General features: G+C 42.5%; 1 protein-coding gene across 1 annotated transcript; it reads right to left on the reverse strand.

Moving 5' to 3' along the window:
- Positions 1-4,168: 4,168 nt before the first annotated feature.
- msx2b (muscle segment homeobox 2b) lies at positions 4,169-6,699 on the reverse strand. The gene is made up of 2 exons (XM_034605739.1): positions 6,218-6,699; positions 4,169-5,530 (listed from the first exon to the last, which is right to left on the reverse strand). Exons 1-2 carry the CDS (start codon positions 6,606-6,608, stop codon positions 5,067-5,069), a joined length of 855 nt encoding a protein of 284 aa, XP_034461630.1. The 5' UTR covers positions 6,609-6,699; the 3' UTR covers positions 4,169-5,066.
- Between the last annotated feature and the right edge of the window lie 7,132 nt (positions 6,700-13,831).

Genomic DNA, 13,831 nt, shown 5'->3' on the forward strand with positions numbered 1-13,831 from the left:
ATTATGCAGTTAGTTAAAAGGAGCAGAGAGAAATACAGCAGGAACCCGCACACATTGAAAGACCAAATGCCTCATCGGAAAATGTCTCACTCAACATGAAGATATGTTGTTGTGATATGATGAATATGCAGCATATGGAAGAGTATAAAGAGCCAAATTAAACCGAGAGCGAAGCAAAAACAAGCTGGAGCATGTTTGGAGATGATGTAAAACTTGCAAAAATAAGGCATCGAAACAGCAGAAGCTGGTGTTCTCAGGGTCCTTGTTACAAACATGTATTGATAGGAGCCAGTTAACACCAGCACACGTTAATAAATCATTAACCCTCCTTTGAGTGATGTATGTTGTCTATAAATTCAATGTGTTTCCTCTTCATGGGTGCTAATCCATTTTAAAGCGTCTATGAGCTCATTATTTCTGAGACAGCAGCTCTATTTTAAAAACGCAAATTTATTGAGGAGGCCAGAGCCTCGGAAACATCATTATGCAGAAGATGGAAATTGTGAAGCTCAAAATGAAAACAAGAAAACAAACAACCGGTCAAACTTCCATCGTGTTTATTTTGTGCTGCATACATCTTTGTGTGTGTGTGTTTGTGTTGGTCACAATTTCCCAAGAAGTGTCCCAGAAATCAGTGAAACAGAAACAGGCCATCGTGTGTGTGTGTGTGTGTGTGTGTGTGTGTGTGTGTGTGTGTGTGTGTGTGTGTGTGTGTGTGTGTGTGTGTGTGTGTGTGTGTGTGTGTGTGTGTGTGTGTGTGTGTGTGTGTGTGTGTGTGTGTGTGTGTGTGTGCATCGAGCATAAGAATCTTTGGCTGTCCTCCTCCTCCATTGGCCTGCTCGGGGCAGTTTCCCTACATCTGCTACTGTGTGGCTCTCGAGGGATATCTGCAAAGACCACACACACAACAACAACAACAACAACAGAATTCTTGTGCATCAAGCCCCAATGAGTCTGAATGTATAAACTCACAGGGGGGGGTTCTCTCTTTGTTTCCGGGAGGCGCTGCCCAGGGCTTCATTAGGATGTGTAAACAGAACAATTTGTCTCCTAATGGATAAAGATAATTGTTATTCTCTATTCTGAAAGAGAGATGGATTACATCAGACGACTGAGAATATACAGCAAACAACTGCATATGATCATATTTTGGCAAAGCTGACAAATCTGATCTTTATTCACGTAGTCCATTGTGCATGTTTGAAATCTTATGGAAATGTACCAAGAAGTTACGATCATAGACTCTGTTAAGAATCAGCCTCCGAAACAGATTGGTAAAGCACACAGTGAAAAGATGTGAGCCCTTCCATGCGGAAAAAAACAAATATATATATATATTTTTTTTTCATATTCTCGGTTTGTGGCAGAAAGCAGACACTGAGAGGTCAAAGGAACACACACACACAGGCTTCAACAGGCATCTCCTCAGAAATGCAACGCTTTCCCAGCTTGGCGCTCCTGCTCAGACAGTATCTGGAGGCGAATGCTGACGTTTGCGTAGAATTAAGGACAGAGGAGGACGTGATGTCACAGACACGTCATAGCCAAACAGCCCTACATTCTAAAAATAGTCGCAGGCTGCGCTGTTGACAGCAAGTAATCACAAGTACAAATGCAACCAGGTGGAAATCCACAGAACACGGACCCTTATGAGATATATACAAATATCTGCATTGTGACGTCTCTATGAGCCGTTTTGTTTCCCTTTGGTCACTTAGTCTCCACATTTGAATGGAAATCGAACAGTTTAAACTATTTCTCTTTCTTTTCTACAATGATTAGCTCCCTTTCTTTTGTCTGCATGTTGTAAAAAGATTGACAGTACATCTGTTGGCTCTGTGATACACTGGTGACCTGTCAAGGGTGTACCCTGCCTCTCACCTGATGTCAGCTGGGAGTAGCTCCAGCCCCCCCCTGCTACCCTCAATGGATGGATGGATGAATGGATGAAACAACCATGATTGACTCTCAGCTTTTGCAATCACAACATCCTGTCGTATTTTCCTCTATCATATTTTCACAGAAGATTTTGTAGTTGGGATGTCATTGGTGTGACTCTGCAAAGTTCGAAATGCGCTGTCAAGTGTACAGTGAGCTCCTGTGTGTTAGTTTCCTCTGCCAAGGAGGGGGTATTTTCTTCAGCGTTCGGTTGTTGGTTGGTTTGTTTGCTAGTTAGTTGGCAAGATTAAGCAAAAAACTGCTTTGCACGAAACTTGGTGAAAGGATGTGTCGTGGGTCAGGGAAGAATCTTAAGTTTTGTGCAGATCAGGATCAGGGGGTGGATCCTGAAATTTTGTTTCACTTTCTTTACCAATACAAGAGTTTTTTTTTTTTTACATTTCCGTTGATTTCTCAGAGAGTAATTCATGGATCTTGATTTTTAAAAAGGAGACTGGTGTTTGGAGTGTGTGCAATGTGGTGCAGATAGAAATAAAAATCCAGATCTAATGGATTTAAATGTGGATTCAGACTTTCGGGCCTTGGTGGAGGTTTGTTATGTTAATCCAGGGTTCAAAAGATTGTTGAAAGACACGAGGATTTTATCCAGTGTGTGTTTTGTATTCAGTTCCTCAAACCAATGTGACTCATGTTGTGATTCACAGTGCGACCACAGTGACTCTTCCACCCACATGTGATATTCCAAACTGCCACTAGAGGAGGTAGTAGACAAGCACATGGCTTGCTCAGATGTGGTGGGTCACATGTTGTGTAAGGAACAGCACAACAACATGACAAACGATCCCTGTCACATCAATAGCAACTATCACAAATACAGATCCCCAGTGTTGATGACTCCCCCCCCCCCCCCAAGCAAAAAGACTGAGGATTTATCGAACAACCCGCCAGCGAGTAGCACAAACTTGATGTTTCACAACCAAAGCCCCCCCCTGCCAATCTGCACTTCATTAGCCCTATTGCTTGTCAATGTGAGCAGCTCCCAGTCTCCTCCCCTGCTCCCTCGGCCTTGTTCTGATTAAAGGGGGAAGCCTCATAAATACGCTGCTGCCTATAAACGATTTCCTCGTCACATCAAAGTCACACGGAAGTTGTAAGCCGCTCTTGTAATTGCAGCAAGGCCCAGGCACCTTTTTTAGCATCCCCACATGCCACCGCGCTCTCACCCCTGCGGCCCTGCAAAAGCCTACACCGCTAATCCGGAGTGGTCCGCTGGATCCCACTAATTCAAACCTATAGTCAACAGAGGTCATTGATGTAAAGTTTAATGAGGCAGGAAGAACACGACTCGGAGGATAAGAGCAGGAACAAATGAGTGAGCGTTGCCTCTAACACGAGAGAAGCAAGAGAATGGAAAATAATGCTAATTAACGCCTCTGTCCCAGGCTAATTTGAAGATTGTTATTGATTATTACAAGTTAATTAACAGTGAATGTTACTGTTGGTAAGGGTGATAGGGTGATAAAACAATATCAATAATTATCACAATATATTTTTCTTTTAAAGCCATAGTATGTTGCAAGTTTGTCATTTTCTGCTCAGTAAGAAGAGACAAAACAGAAATGTGTCTTTAAACTTTAAAGAATAATGTGATAATTATCTATCAACCGATATTAAAATGTGTCCATTTTTCGGGCCATATCTCCCAGCCCTACTGTGGTGAGATTTAAAAAACAAGAAATTAAAAAGCTAGACATTAACGTCACTGCACATCCCCATTGGTCTAACCACCAATCTATTATAGAGATAAATGCTGTTGGTTAGTTCTCATGCTCGTAACAGCTTATGAAACCCGATCAGCTCAGAGTTATAAATACAGTGATAAAGACTGTCAGGGAGACAACAGAAGGTATGTCTGTATAAACAAAAGCATCATTATAAAAATGTAACGCAGAAAAAAAAAAGAAGTTCGACCAGAATGGTAAACGACAGCTCGGTAATTATGGGAACTGTCTGTGAAGTAATTTATGGATCTCGTTTATGGTTTGTCAAACATTGCCCTGAACTGACCACTTTCTGATGGGAAGCACAAACCACACACACACACACACTTCAACCCACACGTACACACTGAGAGCTGCTGTATCTGCACAGAGCTGAACAAGAGGAAAATCAGCCGCTTGGTTTCCGTGGTTTAAAAAAAAAAGACTTTTAAAAATGGTCGTCAGTGAATGTAACTGCACATGCTCACATATAATACATAACTCGCGTATTTAAAGGAAACAGTCTGAAAAGCTTTAATTGTTTTTGTTCATTTCAATCATAAGACATTGGTGTGAAAACAAAAACTGCATAGCACGACGTAGGCCCTTTCAAAGGGACGCTCAGGAGGAAGAACAATATAAATACACTTTTGGTCTCTGTACCATATTACATTATAAATACACAACATTAGGCATACATGCATTTTTCCAGCACTGTATTTCAAAGAGAATAAATATGTCTGTGCTTTATAAAGAAATGAGTAGAGTTGAAGATGTTTTTATTGCTATATGAGAGAATAAGTTGTAAAGCGAGGGTTGTACCTTGTTGCCTTGACGACACCACAAACCTGAATTTGACCATTTTTCTTTTCAAGGCAGCAGACATGTTTGTAGAACTGGAAATATAAAAGAATGTTTCAGTGATATGTTTTATTTTGGCCTGAGTTGCTGAAACACTCATTCACCCACGAACGAAACAAAGTGTCTTGATATTAAGGCTCTTTTCAAAACAAGGCACTGAGTCTGATGAGTTTATAAAAAAGGCTTTTGGTGAATAGTTGAAGTCTCTGTTATTGTGCCCGGTGCAAGTGCTCACCCAGCTCACTTACTGCAGAAGTAAACAAGTGAAACGGATGAACAGCTGGACAGTGACACCCCTGCTCCTTCTACGGACAGGTCATGTAAACAGACAAATCCAAAGAGGCAAGAAGACACTTTTTCAATCCTTGATTTAAGAAAGAGATTTTCTAATTTGAGTCAAAGTGCTCGTAAAGTTGATTGACGCACTCCTTGTGCAGTAGATATAATACAAACATAGTTTTTTCAAATGTCCTCTGTGTCCATTTTTAGGGAATCCTTGGAAATGCCCTGAAACACATTTCCCCACAGTCAGAGATAGTTCCATTTTTATGATAGGTGGTACATGCTGTAGCCCAGCGGAGTGGCGTACAGTCCTAAAGGTGAAATTGGCAGCATGGGTCTGTGATGGTGGTGGTGATGGTGATAGGCAGAGTATGACTGTCCGTACAGTGACATGGCGCCCAGGGTTAACGGTAACGTAAAGCCAGGGTGCAAACCTCCAGCAGCGGCGGCCGCCACCGCAGCCGTCTTGGCGTCGGCGGCCATCTTGAGCTTTTCCAGCTCGGCCTCCTGGAGCCTCTTGGCTTTCGCGCGGCGGTTTTGGAACCAGATCTTCACCTGGGTCTCCGTCAGGGTCAAAGAGTTGGAGAACTCGGCGCGTTCGGCGATGGACAGGTACTGCTTCTGCCTGAACTTCCTCTCCAGGGCCAGGAGCTGCGATGTGGTGAACGGAGTGCGGGGCTTTCGGTTGTTCTTGTGTTTCCTCAACGGACAGGAAGGACTGATGTGACCTGGGAGAAGAAAACAGAGGCGATTTTAGAGTGAGGACTTCATTTGTAAATCACTTCCATGAAGTACTGTTGATTTATTGTGGCTTTTGGGCGTCCTTCTTGCAACAACGATACTATAATCAACTGTATGTACACAGCACTTATCTCCACAATGTGACATAGTACTTTACAAGGAAGAAACAAAAGACAGATAAAATGAGAGAATAAAATATGGAGGCCATAAACCGACCAGTTGGATTTACTTTAACGTAAATCAGTTGTAGATGGTTTGATGTGAGGCTGCACTGTTATCTAATAGGCCACATTTCAATAAAAGGCCACATGTCTTTAATATGTTTGAATTACTTCCTCCCACATTGACCCCCAATATAATTAACATCTGACCCATTTAGAGCAGATAAGTGGTTCACTCAGCACAACTTCCTGCTTTCTCTCCAACAGGAAACATCATGGCAGCACAGCTTAGTGAACAATACATCTCGGTGAGAGCAATGATAATCTGTCGCATCCATATTCAGCCAATTAGTTTGATTCTTCAAACTTCAGGGCAACTTGGATACTTTGGCTTCAGGATATAATTTATTGTTCAGCAGGAAAAATAAAAAAACCTTTCTATAGAGGAATAAATGATGTATATCGCACACAATGAGACACGTTTCGTGCGTAAAAGCTGTGGCACTAACTTACGCGGCTGTGTGGGAAACGCGCTGCTGGTGACCCAGGGCGCGCAGTCCTCTGACTCCGACGCCTCGGACTTCACCGGCGACGAGGGCGCCGCGGTTAAGCTCTTTCGGTGTCCCTCGGGGGGACTGCACGGCTCCCGGCACAGGTACAGAGAGTGTAACGCTGCAGGGGACACCGCCACAGAGCCTCCCTCCGGTTTACCGCCGCGGCCGTGCGTCGTCCTCCCGGCCATGAGCGCCTCCACGCTGAACGGATGATGCCGACGCACCGCTGGAGACGTCTTCTCCTCTCGCGTCCCTTCCACCGAGGCCGCGCGGCTGCTGTCCTCCTCGGATGAATTACACTCCAAGTCGTTAAAAGTCTCCTGAGAGGCCATTTCTCCTCCGGGTCTCATCCAGATACGAACTACTCCAAAAAGTTGCAGCCTCAGGTGACAGTCGCTCCGGCGGAGAGCGCAATGTTGTGGAGCTGTCAAGTACCACGACTATGTGGGAGGATGAAGACGCATCACGTTGACACGGATCCACTCTGACCAATCACTGCAGCCCAGACATGTTCATGAGTGGGCAGATGTTGCCTTCAGGGTCAGTGGGAAACAGAAGATGCTTGTTTTGTTTTGGGTAGAGCAGAAGCAGATGCATTATATGTTCATTATTATTAGTAGTTCTATCATTTTAATATAATTTTTTCACCAAAAAATTACAGTGTACAGTGTACGTCATGTTTTTTTTGTTTTTATTGTGTGATTTGTAAGGCTGCATGGAGCACTTGAAAGCAGCAAAAGTCCTCTGGAGTCAGTGAAGTGGATCAGGGAGGTATAAAGCAGATAAACAAGGAAAATCCAGATGTGCAACATGAAAGTTTGTGTCATGAGGAGCTTTGAATCCGAAAACCAAGATTCTGTGAAAACTTGAAGAAACCGGTTGCCCTCATGTCGCCCTTGATTTCATTAAGTCGAGGAAAATAGGCTGCAACAATAAAAGTTAGGCCACAACATTATCACATGTTAAGCTTCAGTCATTTATTAGCTTTAACTCTAACCTCATGAGACAGTGTGTGTAAACATGGGCCCCATGCGGATAATAATGGAGAATTACGCCGTAGTGAAACACTGATCCCTTTTCTTCTCCATCCCTCCTTCTGACTCGTTTGTTCTTCCCTCTACAGGGACTTTCCAGTTGTTACTCACAATCCTGCTGTGTGCTATGTCAGTCCAGCATTAACAGAAGGGTGTCACGCTCAAATTACAGAGTATATTACCTCAGCAAATTACACATTTAGTTGTTTGTTTTTTTTTAAATCCTCAGCTCGGTCCAGCTGGTGTCTGGACACGAACTGGATGAGACGTTCACATGCCTCTGTTCATATCTGTAGTCGACTCATTCATCTTCTCGTCCTATGATTCAGTCCCATTCTCTGCGCATATTAAACATGAAGTAACTCTTTGTGATTCTCATGACCTAAGTCATTGGGATTTTTCCATGGACACTTTCACGCTGCTGTATGTCGGATGAAATTGCCCCACTCCTGACAGAGACTATTACACTTGTTCCAGCAGTTTTCTATGAAGAAACAGGCCCTTTGATTGTGGCAGAAATAATTTAGAGTTGAAAGGATGTGTAATTCTTTCCGGCGGTCACGCTCATTTATAAAGTCACTTCTCATCTGTCGCCTAATTGCTCATGTTTGACACCAAGACGATTTGTATTACTGTGGTTCTCTCTCCGAATGATAATGAATCGCCACTTGATATCACAAGGTCTGATCTGCAATCATCATCTGTTGATGTCTAAGTGGTACAAGTGCTTCCTTCGTGCACAGCCTGCAGCCGTGCACAACTCTTACACCCACTGAAATAGTCTTACATGAGAACTTCACGGTTTTTTTTTTCCTCAAACACCCCCGAGGAAAGATTTATGTACAGTAAATGCTCGATATTTTTTGCAGCGTTTTTAGTCAGCAGGCCCGAGCAGCTATGTGGGACTGTGCAGCAGGACTCATTTCCCAGGACACTGCTACTGCTGCCTTATTAAAGTGGGGTTATTTCACAGACAATGAGAGGTTTGTGAAGGCGCCAGTGAGCGGCCAGATGAAAGAGCTGACTCCTCAGGGGAGAAACTGTTGCCTTCTTTTTCTTTTTTTTTTGCAGCTCTTTCCAGGATCCCCACCTCTCTCTCTCTCTCTCTCTCTCTCTCTCTCTCGCTCTCTCTCTCTCTCTCTCTCTCTCTCTCTCTTTGCCTGGCAGGCCCCGCAGGCACCTTGTCAGTCATTATCCACAGAACTCGTTCTTGGCTTGGCTGTCTTTGGCATGTTTCCTTCTTTCCTCCCTCTTCATCTTTGCACTTTGTTATTCCTGCTAAGTTTATTAGTCATGTGCACTGTCGTTGGTTGGTTTGTTTGCAAGCACGATTACACAGAACAACTGAAAAGATTTCCATGAAACTTGGTTGAAGAATCCATTAAGTTCTGGTGATGATCCAGATCAGCGGGCATATCCAGGAAAAAAATGTACGTTTTTGAAATATTCACCATTTTCCAGGGGAATAATTCATGGATCTTGATGGGGGAAAAAACTGGCAGCTTTAAGAAATTAATAACTATGAGTGTCTGAAACTTGGTGCAGCTTGATTGAATATGAGGGGACTGTTGCCTTGGTATGTGCCATTGTAGGTCTGTCTTAATTCGGCTCTTTCAGGTTGTCCACCTCCTCTTTCTTTCCTCATTTCACACCATACTTGATCTCGTTGTCAACAAAAAAAAGTTCTTCAAATCAAAAGATCCAGCTACAGGTCCATATATCAAATCTTTGAAAATGGCGACATAAATGAGGCCGTGTTATGAGAGCTATATCTAATAAGCGAGGGTATAAAAAAACTTGGCAAGTATGTCGATCCATTCATCAAACCATAACCTGCCAATTCTAATCATAATAACAGCTGGCATGCATTTAATTGTGGTATTTGGAGAACACAACCCATCTGGCAGCGATACAGCTACAGCCTGTATTGACAACACATCGATAAACAAAGTCAGGCCCAGCTCACCCAATGCCAAAATCTGAGGTGAAACTAGGTGCACTCTGAATGTGTGACTCCAAGTGAACAAATATAAATACATACTGTGTGTATTATATGCATGTAACACGCAATTTAGGCACGTACATAATGTAACCACAGCTTTGTGTGACCATAGAAGAGAAGAACTGCAAGAGAAGGAGGTATAAAGGAAACAAGGAAGAAAGGGAGGAGGAGGAGGGGTGTAGATGAAAGGGGTGCTCTCCTGGGTGTAGCAAAATTACCCACACATCCCACTTCCTTCTTTCCATAATATCATTTAAGCCCGATAATGGCAAAAGCAATTTGTCTGAGCATGTTTTTGTGTGTGTGTGTGTGTGTGTGTGTGTGCGTGTGTGTGCGTACACCTCAGAGCATTGTAATTACAGCAGGAACTTAGAAGTGGTGGAATGTTTGGTTGGATAATCAGCAGGCTGGGCTGCACTCACATACTATTTACATTCCCATTAAAACAGACATTCATGCCATCACGCCAACAGATTTTACAATCTGTTGTGATCCCCCGGTGCGGAGTCGAAGAAGTAACCTGTTGAAATGTAAAAATGTGACATGTCGTGTCATCCCCATAGGCAGTTCCTCTTGCTGCGGTTATTTGTGATGAACTCTTCCTTATTCAGACGCGGAGGCTGTCGAGATGAAGAAAACTCGTTACTGTCGGTAAAAACAAAAACATCCACCGTGCATCGTTTGAACTGTACATGTGTTTTCAGTAAGTTTTTTAAAGTACTGTTTTGTGAACCTTTCCGTCTCCATCAAACGCTGCACAGCAGAGATGTGAGCAGACGTGAGAGGAAAGACGGAGAACAGTGTTGACCGGGGATCCAACATGTCTTTTCTGAAATAACGATACAGGGTGTTGTATTCGATTTTGGCCTATTAAATAACATTTACTTCACTAGACTATTTACTGGTGTTAAAATGTACAATAATACAATACATTTACATTAAAGCAGTTCTTCGACAGAAGACACAGTATAGGGATCATATGAAAATTGGCTTCATATTTGAGTTTATTATATATTAATAAACATTAATAAACACTTAAAATGTGCTGTAGCTGCACACAGTGACTTTATAGTGTGTTATAAACAGTTTACATGTTTTTATAGTGCTGATTGATTTGTGTGTTTCTCTGGCAGAATAGTATAAATAAAGGTTTATAAATAAACCTCAAATGAGGGCTGGAGAATGTGGTTGATCAGTATCATGATATGAATCATATCATTTGTACCTGTAAGCGTTGCATGGGGCTACCTGATACTGCCAATATCAATACAAAATCCAGTATGGACGATTAACACATTATCCAAAATATGAAAGTAGCAAATGTAAAACATTGCATTTTGTTTGATAAATATTTGTTTAGTAAAAATGATAACATCATAGCTTCATGATAGGAATTTGTTCTGTTGACATGTGAAATGAAATTATACCTCAGTCCCCACATACACACGTCCACGCACTCGTGTATGGACACGCTGTATATAATAACACACATGTTGCATAATGCTGTGCACACACAGTTCTTCTCAGTGCGACTACTAACTGGTCAAACCAGTGGGACATGCTGGCAATACTGACTCACACATACACACATGTACACTCAACATAATCACATTGTTTTGACTTGCATCCAAATGATCTCAACATGTCAGCCTCCCCTCCCTCGTTTCTCTCTCCCCGAGATTGCCAAGCCCTCAGAACCGCCGCCTGTAATGCACCTAAATAACTACCTTGAACGCTACAATGGCGCCAGGGCCAATTAGCTGTTAACAATGGAGACAGATCTTTTCAGAAGCCGCAGAACGAGGCCTCCTCCTGCGACGTGAAAGATTGATGCCCACTTTTGCCCACTTTGCTAATGACAGGAGAAGGAGGCAATCTGTTGCTGGACTCAGCCCAGGGGCTATGTTACAGGATAGTCAGCTGATTACTGTGACCCTGCGAGGGAGGGCCCCAGAGAAAATTGGCAGCCAGGTACAAGTCACCAAAGGGGTTGAATGGAGGACATCAAAACACACATGCACATAACCATATAGACATGTATGCTTGTAAGTGGTGTGGGGCAATGTGGTGATAATGGTAGAAGACAGACATTTGTCAACCATAAGTGTTTTGGTATAGTATCTGAGTTTAAAGTCCTTAAGTGTATTATTAGGACGTTGCTGATAATCTTGGGAAACAATGATGTCGTTTTTAAGGCTTTGGTGAGTACTCTGATCAAAATACTTGCAGCTTATGTCAAGGAACACATAATAACTCTATTACCTCGGTCAAGGTGGTAATGTTTTCTTCTGCATTCGTTGGTTTGTCTGTTAGTTAGCAGGATTACGAAATGCCGAAAATTGGTGGAAAACTGCAGGAAAGTACCAATACATTTTTCCACTTTCCTAAACATTGCAAGGGCAAGTTTTCCCGGGTCTGGAGCAATACAAATCTGGATCCAGTGAATTTAAATGGGGTTTGACCAGAGGACTGTTGGGCCTCTGGTCAACCCAAATTTACATTCACACAACAGTAGGTCACAAGTACACAACAGTGTCATCTGGGGCAAGTCGATGGCAGGGAGCACGCAGGACAGTACACGTGTTTCCAGCGAACTGTTATAGAGAAATTAGCCTGATGTCAAACAGAATGCATCGGTTTTTGTCTCTGTGTAACAAACTGTTCTTTTGAAGTAGATAATTGCTCAAGTAATCACTATCTGCAATTATATATTTGGAGCTGTGCTCTTTCGTGACGTTTTGAACGCTGTGTCTCTGTATTTATCCACTAATTTGGGCTCATAGCTTCACCTCGCCATAACCCATCATTATCAGGTTTTCCTGTCAATCCCTGACTAAAATACTACACCTTGAAGGGTTTTGGAAAGTTGGGCGCATTCAAACTCAGGCACCTGTTCACCTTTCTTGCACCCCATAAAAGTTTAAATAGGTCTGTGTTCTTTAGCTATGCAGGTTACATCTAATACCAGGAGTGTTTCAAGGGGGCAAAGGGATTCAGGGAGCTCTATATCAAACCCAAAAATGGACCCCTTCCCCCAGCCAAAGAAACACATGATACCAAACCACATATTTCCAATCGTGAAAAGATGCTTTTGGTATCAAAAGTATAAACAAAGTGCAAACTGTGCATATGCATAAATAACAGCAAAGTAGTCAAGTTTAAGTGCAAACCCAACCACCACCCCAGACAATTATAGTTAGACATTATAGTCATCAACCAAACCTCTAAAATTGTGACGCTTTAGGCACAAAACCAGTGGCATGGGAACTCGTTTATGGTTTGCAAACAATAGTGTCTTTGCAGTTTTCTGTACTGAGCTAATCATAGATGTTAAGGGGGTTCTCGGAAAATTGTTGATTCTGTGGACAAACATATTCAGCCATTTTTTGAGCCTCCCCCCCAGCTCACGACCCCAGGGGATTGCTTCGACCTGCTTTGCCCTCCTGTTGCAACACCCTTGCCAATATCATTAGCTCTACACATGTCATTTAAACGTATTTTGATTACTCATCAAGCACATAATCTTCTGTATCTTGCAGGATCATGCATTATGTGCGAGGAAAAAAACAAAAACAAATCGCATGTGGCATTTTCCCAGTTCCCAGGAATTGAAATTATGAAACTCATTCAGGCTGTTTGAACTCAATCATGGAGTAACATCAGCACACACTGGGTCCATCATCAGACTTTTACTGTATGACTCAGTGTGCATCACAAGCCTTGTGACTTCAGTTTCCTTGTCAAACTCCCAACTTCCACAGAGAGCGAGAGAGACTTGCCAGGGGCCATCTGCTCCTCTCACAACTATGTAGATTCCCTTCGACACACTATATCTTAATCAGTTCTGACAGGTAGGACTTATGGCGAGGTGGCCGTGTAAATCACAAGGAGGCGTGTTATTATGGAGAGGCACTAAAATAGTATAATTGTTTTTAAGTGGTGCTGGAAGGGCAAGTGTGTGTCCGTGTGTGTGTGTGCGAGCGAGTTGCATGTGATCCTGTGAACATTCACAGTATTCTGGGAAGTTTTCCAGAGATTGGGGAAATCCACCTTCCACACAACAAACAACTTAAACCACAAAAACAAATCCCCTTAAAATATTTTTTTTTTCCTCATTACTGCAAATAACATTTTATGGTAAAAAAAAGCCACAACCTTCCCAGCTGTTATGACTGCGTTACACGCACTCTTTTATGACAGTGAAATTTGCTCACACACGGTTACACAAGTGAGACAAATTTATCTGTTTATTGAGTCGAGTGGTTAATGTGACTAAACATAGTACAGCTGATCCTCTGACATACTTTGTAATTCGACCCTTTGCTTTTCCATTTTAGCTTATTGCTTTATCTCAAGTGAATCTGCATTTACCCCAAAGCTTGCAAAGAATATCACCAACCAGATTTATACAGTTTTCATTTTAGTCGATAGTTATTTTATGGTTCATAACATCGACTGGATATAAAGATGGAGGACCTGACAGCGCCCCAAACGTGAAGGCAAAGGTTATTGATTGCCGCCTAGTGGCTGTCTGCAC

The sequence above is a fragment of the Hippoglossus hippoglossus genome, chromosome 14, assembly GCF_009819705.1.
Source record: "Hippoglossus hippoglossus isolate fHipHip1 chromosome 14, fHipHip1.pri, whole genome shotgun sequence".
Lineage (NCBI taxonomy): Eukaryota > Metazoa > Chordata > Actinopteri > Pleuronectiformes > Pleuronectidae > Hippoglossus > Hippoglossus hippoglossus.

Bases quoted from the DNA above. Each gene is read 5' to 3' on its own strand.
- msx2b (XM_034605739.1), bottom strand. From the start codon at position 6,608: ATGAGACCCGGAGGAGAAATGGCCTCTCAGGAGACTTTTAACGACTTG. The intron at 5,531-6,217 runs GTAAGTTAGTGC...TTCTTCTCCCAG, and splicing joins CGCGTTTCCCACACAGCCGC to GTCACATCAGTCCTTCCTGT.